At 39.7% G+C, this 21,045-nt stretch overlaps 1 protein-coding gene across 2 annotated transcripts in view; it reads left to right on the forward strand.

Moving 5' to 3' along the window:
- Window positions 1–4,675: 4,675 nt before the first annotated feature.
- PDGFRA (platelet derived growth factor receptor alpha) overlaps window positions 4,676–21,045 on the forward strand; it is a 32,594-nt gene continuing 16,224 nt past the window's right edge. Inside the window, exons 1-4 of one of the 2 annotated variants that reach the window (XM_075859759.1) lie at window positions 4,676–4,792; window positions 17,837–17,900; window positions 19,190–19,507; window positions 19,603–19,869. In XM_075859759.1, the coding sequence (XP_075715874.1) occupies window positions 17,849–17,900; window positions 19,190–19,507; window positions 19,603–19,869 (637 nt within the window). In that variant the 5' untranslated portion in view covers window positions 4,676–4,792; window positions 17,837–17,848. Of the gene's footprint in view, window positions 4,793–5,290; window positions 5,580–17,836; window positions 17,901–19,189; window positions 19,508–19,602; window positions 19,870–21,045 lie in introns of those variants that run through there. The other variant, XM_075859751.1, reaches the window with a different exon arrangement.

Below are 21,045 nucleotides of genomic sequence, written 5' to 3' on the forward strand. Positions count from 1 at the left end.
AAATATTTATTATGGGAAAACCCCTTTAACTGTACCCCAAAACCTGAAAATATAGATTTGACTGCAGTTATGCACAATCTTCCACTTCCCTCCTACAGCTGACCACACATGACATTTCTCCTGACTCCACCATATTCATAAATGTTTATTTCAGTGGAGAGAGAGGAGTAAACTGTGTTAACATTTCAACATACCCGATCTCTCTTTACCCTGACATTTGCTGTCGGGTTGAGTTAGGAGGCCTTAAGATTGTTGATATTTCTGCAGAAATCACTGGGTTCGGACAACTTTCATCACATGTGTATGGCCAGCTTAAGTCATACTCAAGAGGTCCAGGCAGCATTGATCTGTGGTACTTTGGACCCACCAGAGGAAATTATTCTGTGGGCCCACCCTCCATCTAAATTAAAGAGGCTGTCACCAGATTATAAATGCTCTATCTCCTACATAATGTGATCGGCGCTGTAATTTAGATAACAGCAGTGGTTTTTATTTAGAAAAACGATCAATTTTGACCAAGTTATGACCTATTTTAGATTTATGCTAATGACTTTCTTAATAGACAACTGCGCGTGTTTTACTTTTTGACCAAGTGGGCGTTGTGTAGAGAAGTGTATGACGCTGACCAATCAGTGACCAATCAGCGTCATACACTTCTCTCCATTCATGTACTAAGCACATAGTGATCTTGCGAGATCACGATATGCTGTCAGTTACTCACACATTAACGTTACTGAAGTGTCTTGGGAGTGAATAGACATCACCTCCAGCCAGGACGCGATGTCTATTCACAATCCCGACACTTCAGTAACGTTTGTGTGGGACTTAATGACAGCAAGCGTAATCCCACGTGGTCATGCTGTAAATGACAGCACAGAGTGATCTCGATGTGCTGTGCTGTAAGTCCCACACAAACATTACCGAAGTGTTGGGATTGTGAGTAGACATCGCGTCCTCGCTGGTAGTGATGTCTATTCACTCTCAAGACACTTCAGTAACGTTAATGTGTGAGTAGCTGACAGCATATCGTGATCTCGCAAGATCACTATGTGCTTAGTACATGAATGGAGAGAAGTGTATGACGCTGATTGGTCACTGATTGGTCAGCGTCATACACTTTCTCCACAACGCTCACTTGGTCAAAAAGTAAAAAACACGCCCAGTTGTCTATTAAGAAAGTCATTAGCATAAATCTAAAACAGGTCATAACTCCGTCAAAATGTATATTTTTTCGAAATAAAAACCACTGTTGTTATCTACATTACAGCGCCGATCAGATTATGTAGGAGATAGGGCACTTATAATCCGGTGACAAAGCCTCTTTAAACAGTTTCATGTCCACTTTTAATTGCATCATAAGTTGTTGTCTTGGCACACAGAAGTCTTATCAATAAGTTGTAATATGGTCTCATAAGTTATTTATGTATTAGAAATATACCTCAGTGACAAGTAATTTGCTTTAAAGTTAGCTCCAAATGTAATTGTCTTTGGCTTTACCTGTTGTGTTAGGAGCCCATTATTTTGTCAGAACTTGGATCCTCTGGTGGACCAGTGTGACTCTGGAACCAGGACGCTGAGATCTAGGATGCTCTATTGCAGGACATTTTCCCTGGAGATCTGCTATAACTGTCTATATGTCTGTATACAGGGCCGCCATCAGGGGGGTATTAGGGGTACTTCTGTAAGGGGCCCGGCCAAACCTAATTGAAAGGGGGGCCCGGCAACTGCCACGACTTGCCTTTGGTAGAAAAAAACACCCTGCTGGTGCTGTCTGTGTTCTCCGAGCAGCAGCTCTTCAGCTTCTACCTGTGCATTGGGTGGGGTGAGTACGGCCGGTGTGTTCATTGCCTTCAGGACAAGTCTCCCTAGAAAACCTACGTAACACGTATAAATTCCCTGCGAGTGGTGCAGCACCCCATCCTACTGTATAATGACATTCTGCAGCTTTATGTCTTCCTGCTTCAGTTCCTCATGATTTTCAAGATCTCTGCCTGCTGTCTGTGAATGAGAACATTAAAACCAGTCCTGGCTTATTACTTTCACAGCTGATGGTCTTGTTACAATGTATCAGTGTAGATAAGAGCCATCTGCCTGGAGTCCAGCACAGGAGGGGTTTGTGCTGTTGCTGCGTTTAGCTCACAGATGATTGACTGATATATTGTAATAAACTTTCTTATATACAACTTTAACAGGGTACCCTGTATGAACATCTTTATATCCCAGAGAAGGGGGAATTTTTAAGTTGGTGACTACGGAAAGAGCTTGCTCACAGTAGTGAAAGACGGTACTGCAAACGTAATAATGCAAGACCCCTCATTTAAATATCAAGAAAAAATATACAAATAGGGACTGCCACATCAGACAACCCTATGCAGATACCAGGGACCACAGGGGCATGGGCACGCATGGCAATCTGGGTAAGTATGCTCTATACTTGTCAAGCAGGGAGTGTTGGAGATATGAGCCCAATCTGATTTGCCCATGTGCCCCCGGAGCCGGCCTTGTCTACAACAACATATGTAATATCATATAAGATAATTATTCAAGTGTTTGATCCATCTCCATTATATGCACTGTATGGTGTTTCTGTTGTACAGGCTTAATAAGTGTTGTTCAAAGGTGCAGGGAGTCAAATAAAAGTGAGTGCAGGGCAGGACATACTATATGTGCAACCTGTGCAGCTGCCACCTTAAAAGCAACTAGCACGGTGCGGTCAAATGCAGCAAAAAACAGTATTTTACTGCACTGTGTGAATATACCGTAAGGGACTGAGCTAATAGATTTCATGGCTCACAGTAACTAGTAGATTGCTGGAGAGACATAAGGTGGTTGCTCTATACATTGGAGAGAAAGGGGACCATATACTGTTCATCCACAGGGCCCTCGGCTGTCTGTGTCCACCCCTGCCGCACTATAATAAGCCAACAATACATATAGTAAATTGCAATGGACATCACTGCACTGAAACCCATCCCTGACAAAGCCTCTCATAAGTGATAGACCATGGATAAGGAGAACAAAAACCTCTGAACACTGTACCAAGTCCCCATGCCTCAAACAGCTTCATCATGGGATATAAGTACAGAGTGGCGCTCCCCAGTCATGATACTGGCATTAGCACATGGACCATGCCATCCCAACATTTACATGATGTATGTCATGATGAGGGCACACCACTTTCTAAGCTTGAAAAGTACCCACATGTCAGAGATGAGTTTGTAATTTGGCACAACTCTTGGTGAATCATAATGTACTATTTGTGTGATTTTATGCTGTTAAACTTAAGAGTTATCATGATAACTTAATAAAACACACTAAAAAACTGTTATATGACAAAATCAGCACTTCTACATCTGTATATAGTAACGCGCCATTTACACAACCAGCAATGCCACGTTCATGCACATTGTTTAGAAACAGTACGGTATCCTGTTAGCATTCCAAAGTGAAATCTACTCATACATTAGCCTCCAATGATTTCCTGAAAAAGCATATGGAAGCAATAGTGTGTCTCTGCAGTCACCCAAGCTGAAGATATATTAGTGGAGAGCAAGCAAGAATGCTGCAGGCGATATACTAGCCATCTAGAAAACTAATAGAAAAAAACCACATATATATATATATAAAATATATCTACATATATATATATATATATATATATATATATATATATATATATGTGTACATATATACACACACACTATATATATATATATATATATATATATATATACATATATATACATATATATATATATATATATATACACACATATATATATATATATATATATGTGTGTGTGTGTGTGCATATATAGTCTTTATACAGACACACTCACACACACTATATATATAACTTTTCAGCACAGCCATGAGTCTCAGGCTATATCTAAACACTAAACTTATTCTCCATGATTCCAAAAGTTTGCATAATGCAAAAATAAATCAAAGACGCCAAAACAATATGCATGCAACAACAAGATCCACGTATAATATTATACAAAGAGCACAACTATGAGTCTAAAACAATTTAGTTACAGGTTATATCTAAATGCAGGCATCGAAATACTGTTGTCCAAATTCAAGTGATTTTTCAAACACATGGTTACAATTATCCCCCTTCTCCTTGTGCTTTATTTTAGAATTTTGGAGCAACAGCGCCCCCTGCCTATCAAAACAGGAACGTTAGATCTGGATTCAAGCGCTCACTGCGCTCCAGCAGCAATTACAGCCATTCTTTTAGTAATTGGACTTTTTAAAATAACTTCTGCTTTTCTTGTATAATTGGTAAATATGAATGTTTAATTATAATCAATATAGCTAATATATATATATGATGTAGGTATTTTTTTATTCACATGTATTTATTTTTTTACTTTATATTATCATCACAGACTACAAAAGTAACAAGATAATTAGTTTATCGCTTTGTGTGACCTGTGAATGCAGCCACCATTGTTTATGGTAAAGCCCCTCAATTCACATAGTGCTAAGAGCAGCTTGTTTATAGACAGACTCTTGTTAGGGGATGTGTTTGTGTATAAGAAAGTCAGCTAGTCTGCAGGGGGAGTAGCCTTTTGTGTAAAAAGAAGGACTTGCTTTTCTGACATCTCTCAGGATGATTAGATTTTTTTTTTGGAAGGATGGGCTATAGCACTGGATCAATTACAAGACTCTGAGCTTCAGTCTATTACAGTGCAATCTAGAAGGAGGGTGATCCACAGGATACTCTGGATTATACTTATTTCATACACAGTAGATTTGATATTGACAGATAACATAGACTGAGAAGGTAAGGCAGCACTTTTATAAATGTGCACACATATTATTTTAAAGTTTGCATGAAAGCTATTTTTCATATGCAGTAATACAGTTGCTAGACATAAGTATATAACAAGATCAGGGGCTGTTTATATGGACCCTTATAGTAAAGCTAGAGGCTCATATAGAAGTTTCTGAGGTTACTGGAAACATTAGGTAGGACAATGGTTTAACCTTATGTCTCACTATGTAATCCTGTATTAAGTGTAACATAATAAGATAGAGGGTCCAACAAGATGTTGTCAGTAAAACTTTGGATCTACTACTTGGGATGGATGATGGCTGATGCTGAAGAGATGTCTACTGAAGGTCTATTGTGCAAGGCTCCTCAAGAAGAACAACTTTCCTACGTGTATCATCTGGATGTACAAAGAGCAGTTGCTTTGCTGGAGCTAAGAAGATGATTTCATGCTGGTGAAGGTCTCAGGAAGGACTACAGCTGCCTGAGGGTCCTATGGATGGTTCTTTTTTAAGGCTTGCATGCACATTCTACTTTGGGGCATAAGCGATTTGCGGCTAATGACAACCACATTGTAAAGGGAAGGTTCTTTCATAGTTTTTGGAACGTGGATTTCTGGAATCCAGAGCTGGATTGGAGTTTTTTTCCCCCCAAGTTTTGAGGATTGTTTCGCAACTTCTTTTCCAATTTGTATGCTCTTATATAAATCATACACCAGGAAAAGCACCAACTATTAGGGGATAAATCAGCAATGTGGGGTTCATGGGTGTGCAATGAAAAACTCCACCTTAGACCTAAGGTAAGACTGTTCTATTATGTTACACTGTGGAGTAATAATTGTTATAATGTATCCACTCCGGTTTCCCGTTATTTTATGACTTTCCCTCTTTGGCTTTTGTAACTTGGTGTCTATGACCATGAACATTGTGTTGTGTCTATGAGGTTTCCCACCACCAGATGTTTGCATCTTCTTGCCATGTCTATTGCTTTCTAAAAATGACTAGACTTGAAAGGAATGAGTTGGTCTTTACATGGCATCCTCAGATCACATCAGAGCTACTGTGTTAAATAACTACAGCCCCCATTTTTTACATCCCCACCACTATACTTTGTTAGGGCACCCTTGTTTGCCATCTTCTCTTGCCCTGGAGAACATCGATGATAATAGATGGTGGGAATGACTAAAGTAAAGAGGTGGCTGATATAGGAAAGTTCTACCAATGGATCAGGCTTCCACAATTGTGTTCGTTTTGGCAGGAATCCTATAGAAATGGGCCAGGTTAGTTGGCTGTTGTGCTCATTGTAGAACATTGTTGGATGCTCCTTCTGTAGATTGTCATCCAAGTAACATCGCTAAACTGACTGTGATATTTTATGTGAAGTCCCTAGAGCTAGGAACATCCTGGAAAGTTGGAGAAACCATCAAGAGTATTGTTCTTAAAGGTAAAAGAGAGGTGACAATGTTCTGTCAATAACTAGTCTTTGATGATTGAGATCATCATAGTATAAGATGATTCTGCAGGGGTGGAGGCTCTAAGTTATTCCCAAAACTTTCCCTGGAAGAAAAGTCCTTAGATGTCGTGTTGTCATCACTGTGGTGACTCCTATTACCTGTATCTACTCCCAGGCTAATCTAGAGCTATCCTGTCTATTGCATTACTCACAGAGAAGAGGATAGATAAGATAAGGACACTTTAGGAGCCTTGCTGAGTTCTATATAAAGACACAGAACATCTGTCTGCAGACGTGTTATAGGAATATGCGAGCAGCAGAACATTGCATCCATTCACACCTCTCACTCCAGATCTCTAGCTGTGCTCTGCTCTTGAAATTGTTTTGCCCAAAAATATATTGCGCTCTTTATACAGATGTAGCAGAGCTAACTTTTCCATACGGTACAGCACATTGTAATATCACCATATGTTAGCTGTGGTTGTATACAGGACACTAGGTAACGCTGCTGCATAATTATAAGTGAGAGATTAAGCCTATATCTCAAACAATGGTAAACAACAAATTAAGCTCTGCTACATCTGGATATGTGTATTGCGGCCAGACATTGGGGGTGGGATAATATGTGAACCAAATTGGATTATGATATTAATGACTCTGGTGTAAGGGATTTTATTCAACCACAATATTTGGCTGATATGGGACCCTGGGTAGCATAGGGATAACAGTGAATGCCTGTCAGTGAAGAAGATGGGATTAATGCAAGATACTGGAGCAACCAGTTCTAGAACTGACTGGGTAACCTCATTGGCAGGGAGGGGGGAGACTGGAGTAGGTTTTGTATGAGGTGCCTAAACTGGAGGAAAATGGAGTCAAGGTGGTTATGTTGTAGGATGATTGCGAAATACTTGGAAGATCCCTTTATTAGGAATATATCTGCTAGGGACAATACTATACATGTATTTGATAGTATCTGTTGAATATGGCTGCATTTCTTCTACATATAAGATTCCTTTGGTCAATCACAATAATACATTTTTAGGAGATTTATGTGTTAGTGTTTGATTTCATTAATAATCAATAGGATTTAAAGACAGTAAACTTTTTTTTGGGGGTACGTGAAGGCGCAGATGGGAACTTTGTCTTCTCTGTGTAAACAAATTGATGGCATCAAAGTTGGCTCTGGAGATTGCAACAGACTGATATAACTGGAGACGCCAGATCTGTAGTATGGAAAACATTATGAGAGGGTACAATTTACTCCCCCTTCTTCCAGATGTGCCACACTGGGGAGGGGGTGGAGGCTGTATTCACTAGTACTGGCTCTGGTTAAATATGGGGACTCCAAAAAAGGGGGTTGGGAATTGCTCTTGTTTACATTACAAGGTGTTGGTGGCATTTTTTTTTTTTTTGCCAGGAAATCGCCTATTTTACAGAATAGAGTGTCAAGTCTCTAACTTATTTTATTGCATTTTCTTAATTTATCAAGCTAAAGATTTTAGTTTTTACCTTGTTGGATGATAAGAACAACTGAGTGAAATGGATAATGATGGACATTTTGGCTTCAGTTGAGATATACAGTAGTTCTTGATAGAGGAAAAACAAGAAAAACAAATGACCCAACAGTTGTGTGGGCAGCTTGACACAATGATAAAGAGAGGCACAGTTATAAGTCAGGGTGGTGCCTGGCGGATGTGCTGGATAACATTGGAGCCAGAGCACAAAAGTTCCCTCGAGAGAACTGTGCGCAAACTTTAACACCCTGCAGTAAGTAACTTCCACAGGTTTATGCTGCCACCTAGTGGAGATAGCGCTGAATTGTTCACTTTACTACATACCCATGTAATATTTGTCTTTTCGTTGTTTTGTTTTTAAGCATCATCATATAATATTTTATTTATTTCTAGCATTTATTAATATTTTATTTATATTGTTTTTTTACTTTACACATATTTTATATACATTTTTATGTTATTTTTTTTAATGTAATTATTTGTTCATAGGCTCCAATTTATTCACAACACTTTGCAAAGTTGTAATGACTTTGTTTAATTGTTATTAGTCCTTTTAGTGGACATTGGCTCTTTCTAAGCCGTTGTTTTTGTTGTTTATTTTTTTTTTACAGTATTTTATGGTATTGCTGAGTGAGTCATTATTTACTACGCAAAAAGCATGACAATTACAATGACAAATCTATTTTGCTTCAAGTTAAGATCTACATCATAGATGATTTCAGTGAATATATTAGGAGTATTCTAAGTCTAGTTTATACCAGGCTGGCGGTAAAAAGGCACCTGGAAAATAAATCCCGCTCCCCCTGTTTTCTCAGCTGGGAGAAACTTCAAGCAGAACAATGTCCAGTTCTTCACTGCCTCTGCTCAATCCATTATTTTTGTCGTGTCTTGAGACTTGACAGGTCCCAGGTGACTGGTTAAGATTCTGATTTGGGGGTCAAAGACTTTTTCCATGGTGTTCATAAATAAACTGAGTACAACCAACACGTGTAAAGTTGGGTTCACACTTGTGACTTTGTTTGCTACACTGTTTTTTTTCTGATCAACTGATCGAACTGATTTTAAAAAAAATGTACACAAAGTATCAGTTTGCATAAATTCTTCAATCATTTGCTTGGATCCTTTGTATTTAAAGGTCATTTATAATGTTGCTATAGGTATTGTTTGATCAGGATTTTATGTGTGTGTTATATCGCTGCACTTTTGGACTCCGTTTTTGCTATGACTAAACACATGTAGACAAGGGTGAACCTACACTATGATAGTATGGGGATTTCCAGCCCATAATTTTATGTTCCAGAACACAATTCTCTATCCACACTGATTTGTATTTGTTTATTTTTTTACATTTTCCATAGAAATGATTGGATCTGTTCACAGATCCGTTTTTTTTAGAGAAAAATAAAATCAACTTGGACAGAAACATCTTTGGGTCCTTGGATACGTACCAAAAAGGGGTTGAAAAATAGATTCAAACATTTTGTTCGGTTGTACAAAAATGTTCTTTTGTAAAAACAATAAAAAGAAAAAAACATATATTAAACAAAGTTTTGTATTCATTTCTATGTGAGTTACACTTGAATTATTTTTGCAGTATTTTTTGTTCTAAAAACATGGGCCACGATGGATCAGTTAACAGATCTTTTTTTATTTCTATAAGACTCAAACTGATGCAAAAAAGCGTCAGTCTCCATCAGCCAGTCATACATTTTATCCCCAGTGTTCTTTTTTTTTTATAACTGATGTCAATGGAGGAATGAAAAACAGACAGGGATGTTAATTAATGTATCTTACATTTTTCAGTTAAGAATATTCCCCTAAACTAACTACAAAACGCATCGGTCCAATAATGGAGACAACAATGCCAGTGTGGACAGAGCTTTGTTGCATTGATTCCTGATATTTTAAAATAAAATATAAAAAGTGTAGCTATTATTTTACTTTATACTTTTTTACCTGTATTACAGATATAAAAGTAGAGAAAAGAAAAAGGGTGCTCTAGGGTATATAATATGTAGTATGCCAGGCATAGTGTGATCTGTTCAGCAAATAATTCCTTCCCACATTTAGGGCACATTCACATGTGGGGGATTTGCTGTTGAATTCTGCTGTGGACAGTCCGCAGTGGAATTCTGCAGCAGCCGTTTTTTACATTTGTTTCTATACATTTTTAGGAAACTTAATTCAGACGTTGCGGAAAATAACTGCGGAATTTAGGCTGCGGTACAGAATTTTCCCTCCGCTGAATGCTCAATATGTTTCGGAGAAGCGGCGGAATTTCACTGTGGATTTCAGCCTTTGCATTGTTAGGGCATGACCACACATGGCGGAATTCCTCCGCAACTGTCCGCATCAATGCCGCACAGAATCTGCGTTGCAGATTCTGCAGCGGATCTGCACAAAATGTGCAGAAAATTGATGCGGACTGGCCGCTGCGGACTGCAGGAAAAGTGCTTCTCTTCTCCCTATTCAGTGCAGGATAGAGAGAAGGGACAGCACTTTCCCTAGTGAAAGTCAAAGAATTTCATACTTACCGCCCGTTGTCTTGGTGACGCGTCCTTCTTTCGGCATCCGGCCCGACCTCCCTGGATGACGCTCCAGTCCATGTGACCGCTGCAGCCTGTGCTTGGCCTGTGATTGGCTGCAGCCGTCACTTACACTGAAACGTCATCCTGGGAGGCCGGACTGGAGACAGACGCAGGGAGTTCTCGGTAAGTATGAACTTATATGTTTTTTTACAGATACATGTATATTGAGATCGGTAGTCACTGTCCCGGGTGCAGAAACAGTTACTGCCGATCGCGTAACTCTTTCAGCACCCTGGACAGTGACTATTTACAGACGTCTCCTAGCAACGCTCCCGTCATTACGGGAGCCCCATTGACTTCCTCAGTCTGGCTGTAGACCTAGAAATACATAGGTCCAGCCAGAATGAAGAAATGTCATGGTAGTAAAAACAATACGCTCCGCAGCACACATAAGATCTGCGGACTTCATTGCGGAATTTTGACTCTCCATTGAAGTCAATGGAGAAATTCCGCCATGAGTCCGCAACCAGTCCGCCACTGCTCCGCAACAGACAGAGCATGCTGCGGACAACAAATTCCGCTCCGCAGCCTATGCTCCGCAGCGGAATTGTACGCATCGTGTAAACGAACACTGCTAAATTAAAGTGAAAGTCAATGGAGAAACGGCTCCGCTGCGGATTAACGCTGCGGAGTGTCCGCAGCGGAATTTAAGTGAAATTCCGCTATGTGTGAACCCGCCCTAAAGGCTGAGATCTGCAGCAAGTCTGCTGTGATATCCACAACATCTGAATTACCTGTCAAATGTGAAAATGTTGTTGCAGATTCGCAAAGAGTCTGCAGCAACATTTTCAGCGGAAAAATTCTGCCACGTCTGAACATGGCCTTACATGTCAACAACATCCAAGAGGTGTCTATATTATAGCAATACCATGGAAATGTATTTTTAAAATCTCTGTACTAATCGTTCATCCTGTTATATTTGTTTCATAATGAAATAATTTTGTTAGAAAAGTTTTTTTTAATGAATTCCTTTTATTCAGTTGAAAAGTTGTACAATTTAATAGCTACAGGATGAACAATAGATTTAATGAACCAGTAGCCACAGCTGGCACTGCATCCTGATGCTTGTAGCTGTGCCACCCTGGAGAGACTGGTTACCAACCTTTTAGAACATCTGTATTAAAAAGTAGAGTGTAACAGTGACCTCTAGTGGTTACTGTGAGTACAGCTGCACTCACAATTGGCTTTACAAAGCCACCCAGTTTAGAAGAGGGTGGCTCACATCAGTGCGTTGCACAATTCCCATGAGATTTTTACTTTAACAAGGCCTGTGCCCAGGTTTTAAAAGCTTTCAGAATACATTGTACAGCGTGATCTTGTCATTGTTGCTTATTCTAGGAATTTTAATAAGACGAGGAAAATGTTTTAAATACCCAAGTGTTACTGTTATTTCTACAAAAAAACAATGTGGTCATTTCCTTCAATGCCAGTTCTTACAGAGGCTTGTATATTGCTGAACATCACAGTGGAGTGTATGTATTACTTTAGCTTATTATGCATTCAATATATTTTCAGATATAAAAAAATAATAATAATTTGGAGGATAGTTGATTTTTAAAGCAAGAGTTTCTTGATTATTATGTGGAAATAGGGCTCATAACGGTTAATAGGTTTATAGAAAATAGGCTTCATCTACATACCGTTTCTGTTTTCTTCTACTTTTCAGTTGACATCTCTACTCGTTGTGTTGGAGAGTTAAAATTGTCTCCTCTTTACGTCGGTGTGACACTTTTACTGTAAGCCGGACATTATGCCAAACGGTTGTCTGGGGCATACATTCAGCAGAGCTTTCAAATGTGCAACCCTAATGTAATCCTTGCACATTATGTGATCCTAGCCTAACATTGGCATCCGTCACCCATAGGTGATAATGGCATCCGTTTAACTGATAAGTCATGAAAAAACTCACAATGTATCCGTTAAATGGATCCTATATTAGTCCATGGGTGATGGATGCCACCTTTGGGTATCTGTCACGGCCTCTGTTTATTGTATATGTTTGGAGCTTTTCCCGATGTATACGTTAAACATAGGACAAAAACGCATTGTGAACCCAGCCTAACCCTTCCATTTAATGCAACCGTCACCCGTAGGCTATAACAGTGTCCGTTTAACAAATATGTCATGAAAAGTTATTGAAAAGATCATTACGTATCCGCTAAACAGATGCATGTGATGGATGCCGTATGTTGGCATCCATCACTCATAGGCAGCGTCGGATTGGGGTTCCCTGAGCCCATCAGAAGGAATGTTGGTGGGTGGGCACATCCACTTGTTGTTATCATAAGGTCTCATAGGTTATTTGTGAATCACTCATAAGAAATAGACCCTAGTGGCAAGTGCTTGGTTCTTAAGTTAGCACCAAATGCAGTTGACTTCTGTTAGACTCTTTGGGACCCATTATTAGGTCAGAGTCTGGGCCCACCGAAGGATCCTCTGGTACTCTGGTAGGCCAGTCGGACCCTGCTCATAGGCTAATATGGTGTCCTTTAAATGGATACGTTTTTTTACAGGACATGGCAGGATGGAATAGCGCAGACTACTGCACTATTCTATACTTAATATTCTGCAGTAAACTGATGTATACCAGCCAGATGGGGGCTAAAAAGACATTTTTTGGCTTGCATCTAACTAATGGAATGGAACCCTATGGAGGCGTTAAGCCTATACGTCGGGAGATTTCATGATCTACGTGCTGCATGTAGGGAAAACGTAGTATGAAGTCCATGGGCACGTTACAGTATACACGAGAAGGATTTCTCAATATATACACCGAACACAGTGTCCAAACGCAGTGTCAACTTAAGGCCCTTTTACTCCGACCGATAAGCGGCCGATGCAGCGAGCGCCGATCAACGAGATATCGTTGATCGGCGCTCGTTTCCTCCTGTCACACGGAGTTATGGATGGGGACGAGCGGTCGTTACTCTGATCGCTTGTCCCCATCCATTATTATCATGTCGGCAGCGCGTCTCCCTGTTTACACAGGGAGATGTGCCGCCGACAACGATAATCTTTTACCTTTTTAAAACGATACGACCAGAAGATGAACGAGCGTTTGCTCGTTCATCTGCTGGTCGCTGCCCTTTTTACACAGGGCAATTATCGTCAACGATCGTTATTAACAATCGTCTGCCTGATAATCGTCCTGTGTAAAACCCACTTAATTTGCCAAGTGGACGCCCAAACACTTAGTTTGTTTAAATCCGCTTGCATTTCACAAACATCTTCCATAGACTGAACTATATTACATAGCTTGGTGTCATCTGCAAAAATAGAAATAGTGCTATTAATCCCATCCTCTATATCATTAATAAATAAGTTGAATAATAGTGGTCCCAGCACTGAACCCTGGGGTACACCACTTATAACCGGGGACCATTCAGAGTAGGAATCATTGACCACAACTCTCTGGATACGGTCCTTGAGCCAATTCTCAATCCAATTACAAACTATACTTTCTAAACCTATAGTCCTTAATTTACGCATTAGACGTCTATGGGGAACAGTGTCAAATGCCTTTGCAAAGTCCAAAAACACTAAATCCACAGCGGCCCCTCTGTCTAGGCTTCTGCTCACCTCTTCATAAAAACAGATTAGGTTAGTTTGACAACTTCTGTCCTTTGTAAAACCGTGCTGGCTGTCACTTATAATGCTATTTATTGTCACATATTCCTGTATATAGTCCCTCAATAGCCCCTCAAACATTTTCCCCACGATGGATGTTAAGCTTACTGGTCTATAATTACCCGAGGAAGACCTAGAGCCCTTTTTGAAAATAGGCACCACATTTGCCCTGCGCCAGTCCCTTGGCACTATGCCAGTCACTAGAGATTCTCTGAATATTATGAAAGGGGGACAGAAATAACTGAACTAAGCTCTTTAAGAATTCTAGGGTGTAACCCATCTGGTCCCGGGGCCTTGTGCACATTTATTTTATTTAATTTAGCTTGGACCATATCAACATTCATCCAATTCAGTATATCAACTGATATATTAACAGCACTGGCACCGGCTACATCAGCTGCTCCTTCTTCTGTTGTATATACAGAGCTAAAGAACCCATTTAGTAACTCTGCCTTCTCTTGATCCCCTGTGACCCCAACTCCCCATTACCCCTATCTAGGGGTCCTACATGTTCAGACCTTGGCTTTTTTGCATTTATATACTTGAAGAATTTTTGGGGGATTTGTTTTACTATCCTTGGCCACCTGCCTTTCATTTTGTATTTTTGCTAATTTTATTACATTTTTACAGATTTCTTTTACGATAATCTTTTACCTTTTTAAAACGATACGACCAGCAGATGAACGAGCGTTATATTAACAATCGTCTGCCCGATAATCGTCCTGTGCAAAACCCCCTTAAGCCTGACATTACTAGACGTCTTATCTTGCAGATATTTCAATCATCAGAGTTTATTTTTGCTGTCTTGTCTTGTATATTCCAATACAAGTGAATGCCTGATAACATTAACACCTGATAGACTAGGAGGAATGGGGGAGGAGAAGGGTGATATGTGGCGGTATGTATCACCGATGCACCTGCATGCCACTTTGTCACAAGAACAGAGTCATCCGTGTGTTTCAGTATGAAATGGTATAAAGCTTCATGCGACTCAATGATCCCAGACAATTGTATTACTTCCTATTGTGGTCAGCATCCTATTTCTCCATGGTAATATCACTGATGTGTATGTTTATTTCACACCTACAGAAAATAATCAAATCTTACAATTTACAATATCAAAATGTGACTTGTGTGGCAGCGTTTGTCATGGGGGAATGTGTATTCAAAATGACTCTAGATATTGCTGCAATATAATTGTCCCAAAGTGTGGGGAACTGCGGCTGCTGCCCTGGGAGAATGTGTCCTGGGTAAAGGCAATACAACTGGCAATACATAAACAATGAATACAAACTATTGGAAAGTGATGGTTTATATCTTGTATTTTCATGTTATTCTATAGTCGTAATTGTTTTTTATCAGGTCAGCGATGTTCAGACCTTTTATAGATAAAGGATTTTGCTTTGTTGATAGAGACCAGTGCATGCGTGACTCATATAGAACCATTAAAAGCGCAAAATGTGATAAAAAGAGACAGACTAGCGTGGGGCTTCTTTAAAGTCCTTAGGGCTCATAGCATAGGAGGTTATTTTCCCCCATGGCAGCAATTACTCATGGTCCTACTACCAACAATTTCATGTTGTGGATTTTAATCCTATGTTTGCTTTAGATGTTATTTTAGGCAGATTTAGATTGATTTTACTTTTTGTGATGCCGGCTAGCCTTGTGGCACAAGGGCTCACTGGTTAATGCGGCATGGAGTTTGCATGCCCTCCATGTTCACATGGGTTTTCTGTGGGTAACTACCTTTTTTACCATAGACTCTAGTGTGTGACTGCTTTACATATAGACTATTGTGCTGCTATCTAAAAACAATATAGTAATAAATAATTACATATATTAAAATGAAAAATTACCCAGTGCAGGGGTTATGGGCCAGGCTCCATATGCAGCTCCGGAACTTGCTTTTTTAAGTCCACAATTGTTAGGTGTGAGGTTTATTCTGCTGTCAACCTTCCTCTCAGCAGGAAGCCATAATGATTCTTCCAGGACAGTGACACCCTTATGTGAATGACAGCGCAGTACATGACCCCCTGCTTATTCATGGCTATATACTAATAAATAATGAGACCTTTAATCCTTTTAGTTGTACTATATATACAGTCTTGTTAGCCACATCCTGTGGTCACACTCATCATGTCCATGGAAAGTTAAAATTAATTGTACAGTCAATAAATGGAGGGTGACGACCCAAACATGTAAACTCTTATAAGCACTAATGTAAAACTGTAATGACCTAGTGAATATAGCACCAATGTCATGTCGAGACATCTTCTGTTCCGTTTCCCTTAAAAAGTAAATCCACCTAAAATATAAAAAATCACCAGTAAATAGAACTAATTAGGGTAAATGTAAAGAAAAATGGTGTGCAGGAAAGTGAAGCCGATTTCCTCAGGTCTGACTTCAGGACCCCCAACGACCACATTTTTATTTTTTTGCGGAAAATTGTCAGTAGCTACTGCAGCGAAAATGTAAGAATACATGCTGTCTATTCAAATGAATAACTAGGCTGAGTCCGCCAGAGTGAGGGATACACTTTGTAAGCAGCTCTCTGACTAATTAAGAGGGGTTCCGAGCGGGGACCGCCCTGTATGATGTCCATAATAGGCCATATGAAAATAAGATATCTTAATGAGACAACCCTTTTAAAAAACAGTGCAATAGATTTGTTACCGAATTGATAGAAGACAAAGTCAAGTACTATTTTTACTGTTGGTTTATAGGCCATTAGGTGCAAATGCTCTTTTGTATAATCTTTTGTTGAATGTTATCCAGTTATATCTATAAGGCTATGTTCACACTGAGTTTTTTGCAGGAGGAAAATCTGCCTCAAAATTCAGTTTGGAATCTTGAGGCAGATTTTCCTCTGCCTGCACGCCGATATTCGCAGCGTCTTTCGCCCACAATCATTGAGCGCCGCGGGCATAAAACGCTGCGAAATACGCTTTCTCTGCCTCCCATTGATGTCAATGGGAGGTGAGAGGCGTATTTCCCCGAAGATAGGGCATGTCCCTTCTTTTTCCCACAAGCCGATTTTTCCGCTTGCGGGAAAAAAAACGCCTCTGCCTCCCATTGAAATCAATGGGAGGAATTTTCGGCCGTTTTTTGGTGCGTTTTGCGGTGCGGTTTCCGCATCAAAAAACTTGTCAAAAAACTCAGTGTGAACTCCCCCTAATAATAAATAACAATAGTAGACACATAGTTTGAGACTCAACATAGAAATTAAATCCCAGAAATTCAGGTGATGCCAAGGAAGGCTGAGCTGCGGAGGCTCCCGATGCCTGATACAAACAGTCAGGCACAGGAAATAGTACCACAGACAGCAAATCACCATTGGTACAATCTGTGCAGCTGCGCAGGGGCCCAGTTGGTAAGAGGGTCCACTGTTACCTTAAAGCAGCCATCTAATTGCTGTTAGAATGCGTGTAAATGTCTGGGAGGATGAATTTTATGGCTAACAATTACTGATGGATTGATAGAGAGACATAAGGGAGTGATCTGTAATGAAATTTTGGAGAGCAAGGGGCCCATATACTAATCTTGCAGAGGGTCCCTCAGCTGTCTGTGTCCGCCCCTGCAGCAAATATTCTACTTGAATTATTTCTATTATATCAGACTGCTATGGAGTTGTGTCTGGCCGCAGGAGGGGATGATTGGCAGTATTGTACATCGTCTTATGTATTTTTAATTACTATGTGATAGATTGTAAGCCTTGTAGGGCAGGTCTGTTTTTACTTTTATGTACGTATTGGGTATATATATATGTATATATATATATATATATATATATATATATATATATAGCAATTTGCCATGAATATTTATGTCAAAGTGATCACATGTATTTATCATCTTCCTTTTTTCATTAATTGCAGTATCCAAAAAGAATGGCACAAGCCACAAGGTCGTCCCTCATATTGGGATGTATCCTCATTATTGGTAAGTGTATGTGTCTTTTGTATTGTGAAATCTGTGTATACAACATCCTGTTTGAAATTGGGTTGGTCAGATGTAGCACAGCCAGGTTGATTGTTTGGCTCATCTCTTCATGATACCTTGTCTGTGGTTTGACATATAGGACTGCAGGAAAACTTACTGCAACATCATCACAATACACAAATGGATGATGTGTGTGTGTGTGTGTGTGTGTGTGTGTGTGTGTGTGTGTGTGTGTGTGTGCAATCAATCAATTTGGGAGCAGTTTCAGGATTGTTATATTTACCCTGTGCAGGGTAGGGTTCCCAGTAGCAACAGAACAGTATGATACATTATAGACAATGCAGGAGATGTGCAGCTGTGTAGGGTTAGTAGTAGCAGTGGCACTCTTATCAGCACCAGGATTTAAATTAAAAATAAAATCAATCTAAATTGTCATTTGAACACAGACTATAGTATAATGGTGCTGTATAAATGCACAGAACAATACACAGAACAATACACAAATTTTAGTGACACTATTAGATATATGCAAAACAATGAGTGACATCACGTCTCTGACGTCTGTTTAAGAAGGTTGCGGCACAATATCAGCACCAGGATTATTATTATTATTGAAGAAGATTTGTGAATGATGTGATAAAAATCTGTGAATTACAAATTTGTGTAAAAATTGTATAGCTGCAGCAGCACTGACTCACAGCAATGACTGCCTGCCTTATTAACACACTAACACTGACTGACTCCTATCTTTCTCTAAAATCTATCTCTCTTTCAAATTATTGTAACTATAACTATCTATTCTCTTGTCCTCACTATGTAAATAAGGCTCTATGAAGCACTGACACTAATCCACTATCTATCTGCAGCAGAATTTCCTAGTTGGGCAGTTTATAGTGCCTAATGACTCAAATGACTGTCATCCACTGCGTCATCAGTGACTCACATCTATACGCCTCATGATTGGCTGTGCTAGAGGCAGGTCATGTTATCCTCCTCTGTCTTCTTATCTTTTATCACATGTATAAAATTGCAGCCACCATTTTTAGCGATTCGTGTCGGACGATTTCCAAAAATTTTAGATTCGCTTAAATCCAGAACTTTTGGGAAATTTGTAACAAATTCTATTTGTGTATAATCGATTCACCAATCTCTATTCAGCCATAATTATATTTTATGACTTTAGCATATACTTGCCGTATATAACAACCATGTGTGTTTACTGATTTTGAACCTTGACTACGAATTGAAAATTGAACGGTAAACTAAGAATTTCTTGTGATGTATTTTAGGTCCGTGGCTTATATGTGGTCAACTTCCCTTACCTGTAATCTCACCAGCAAGTAGCGAAAAAGTCATACGGTTGCATGATTCCGTTACCATAAGGTGCACTGGGGATAGCGAACTGAGCTGGGACTACCCCACCTTGGAGGATGAAGAAAACAATGTTGTTATTCACAATGAAGAAAACAACAGTGGCTTATTTGTGTCTGTGTTAGAAGTGAACAACGCTTCTGCCCTCCATACTGGAACCTATGCCTGTTATTACAGTGACATCCAAAATGATGAGGGCGAGATTAAAGGCACAGAAATATATTTTTATGTTCCAGGTTGGTTCATTCCTAGTGTTGATAAAAAAAGGAGATAGAAATCCATGAAATTAGTTATTGTCTTATTGATGTGCACTTGGCTTGTTTTCTTTCAGATCCTGCAATGCCCTTTGCCCGATCTGTCCTGTTTGACCACATCATTCTAGTAACAGAAGATGAAGGTGCCACTATTTCATGCCGGACCACTGATCCCACCAGCCAAGTGACTTTGAGGAACACAGATGAAAACAGGATTGTAAATGCTTTCTATGATAGCAAACAAGGCTTTGTTGGGATATTCCCCTCAGGTTCCTATATCTGCGAAACAACGGTCAGTGGCGTGATCTTCAAAACCGATGAATTCATGGTGCAAACATGGATAGGTAAATTCAATGTCTACAAATAAACTTTTACTTGCATATAGTTTAATGACAAACAATAGGTACAAGTAGATCACATAAAGGCTATGTTCACACGGGGTATTTTGCCGAGTTTTTTGACGCGGAAACCGCGTCGCAAAACTCGGCAAAAACGGCCCGAGAACGCCTCCCATTGATTTCAATGGGAGGCGTCGGGGTCTTTCTCCCGCGAGCAGTAAAACTGCCTCGCGGGAAAAAGAAGCGACATGCCCTATCTTCGGGCGCTTCCGCCTCTGACCTCCCATTGACTTCAATGGGAGGCAGAGAAAGCGTATTTCGCGCTGTTTTATGCCCGTGGCGCTCAATGGCCGCGGGTGAAAAACGGCGCGAAAATCGCCGCGAAAATCGGCGTGCAGGGAGAGGAAAATCTGCCTCAAAGTTCCAAACTGAATTTTGAGGCAGATATTCCTCCCCCAAAATACTCCGTGTGAACATAGCCTTAGATGACCACTAAAAGGGCTGTCCCGTCAGCATCTCTAACAGAACTTTTAGTAGACTGTAGTTATATGGACTCATTATAATTATATGGTCGGTAAGGAGGGACAGGAACACAACTGGGCACATCTTTGAAATCATTGCAAACCAAAAGTGATGAATGAGTTACCCATAACAACCAAGGGACTGTTACAATCCACACAATGTTTAACCCAAAATCCGGACAGAAGATCTGCAACCAATCCGCTATGCGTGCAGGGGCCTTACATTATAGGGGCAGAAGTACAAAGCTATTGAAGGGGCTTCCTCTCCAGTTCAAGTTGTGGAAAATATAAAACATACTGTCTTACTTTTAAAAATTATATTGCAGAATATGTCACCCTAAGGGCTATAATTCTGAATTTTTCCAGTTTTATGTACATGATTTATGGTCCAGATTATCTTTTGGAATGTGAATCCCCGAAAAGTGAAAAATGTCTAAAGGAATGCGGGAAAAACAAATCCTTTTCTCTGTTACAAGTTACTAAGTTGCAAAGTTAATTCTTTATCCTGAAAGACAATGGATAAATAAGCAGAAAGACAATTCATATTTCTTTCTTCAAACAAGGGATTAGACATTTACTAAACAAATTTCCAGCACTAATAATGTAAATGCAAATAAATGCAAATAATGATGTCCTGGATCTCCATAATAAAATTAACCCA

This window comes from Rhinoderma darwinii, chromosome 1 (assembly GCF_050947455.1).
Source record: "Rhinoderma darwinii isolate aRhiDar2 chromosome 1, aRhiDar2.hap1, whole genome shotgun sequence".
Taxonomy (NCBI): Eukaryota; Metazoa; Chordata; class Amphibia; order Anura; family Rhinodermatidae; genus Rhinoderma; species Rhinoderma darwinii.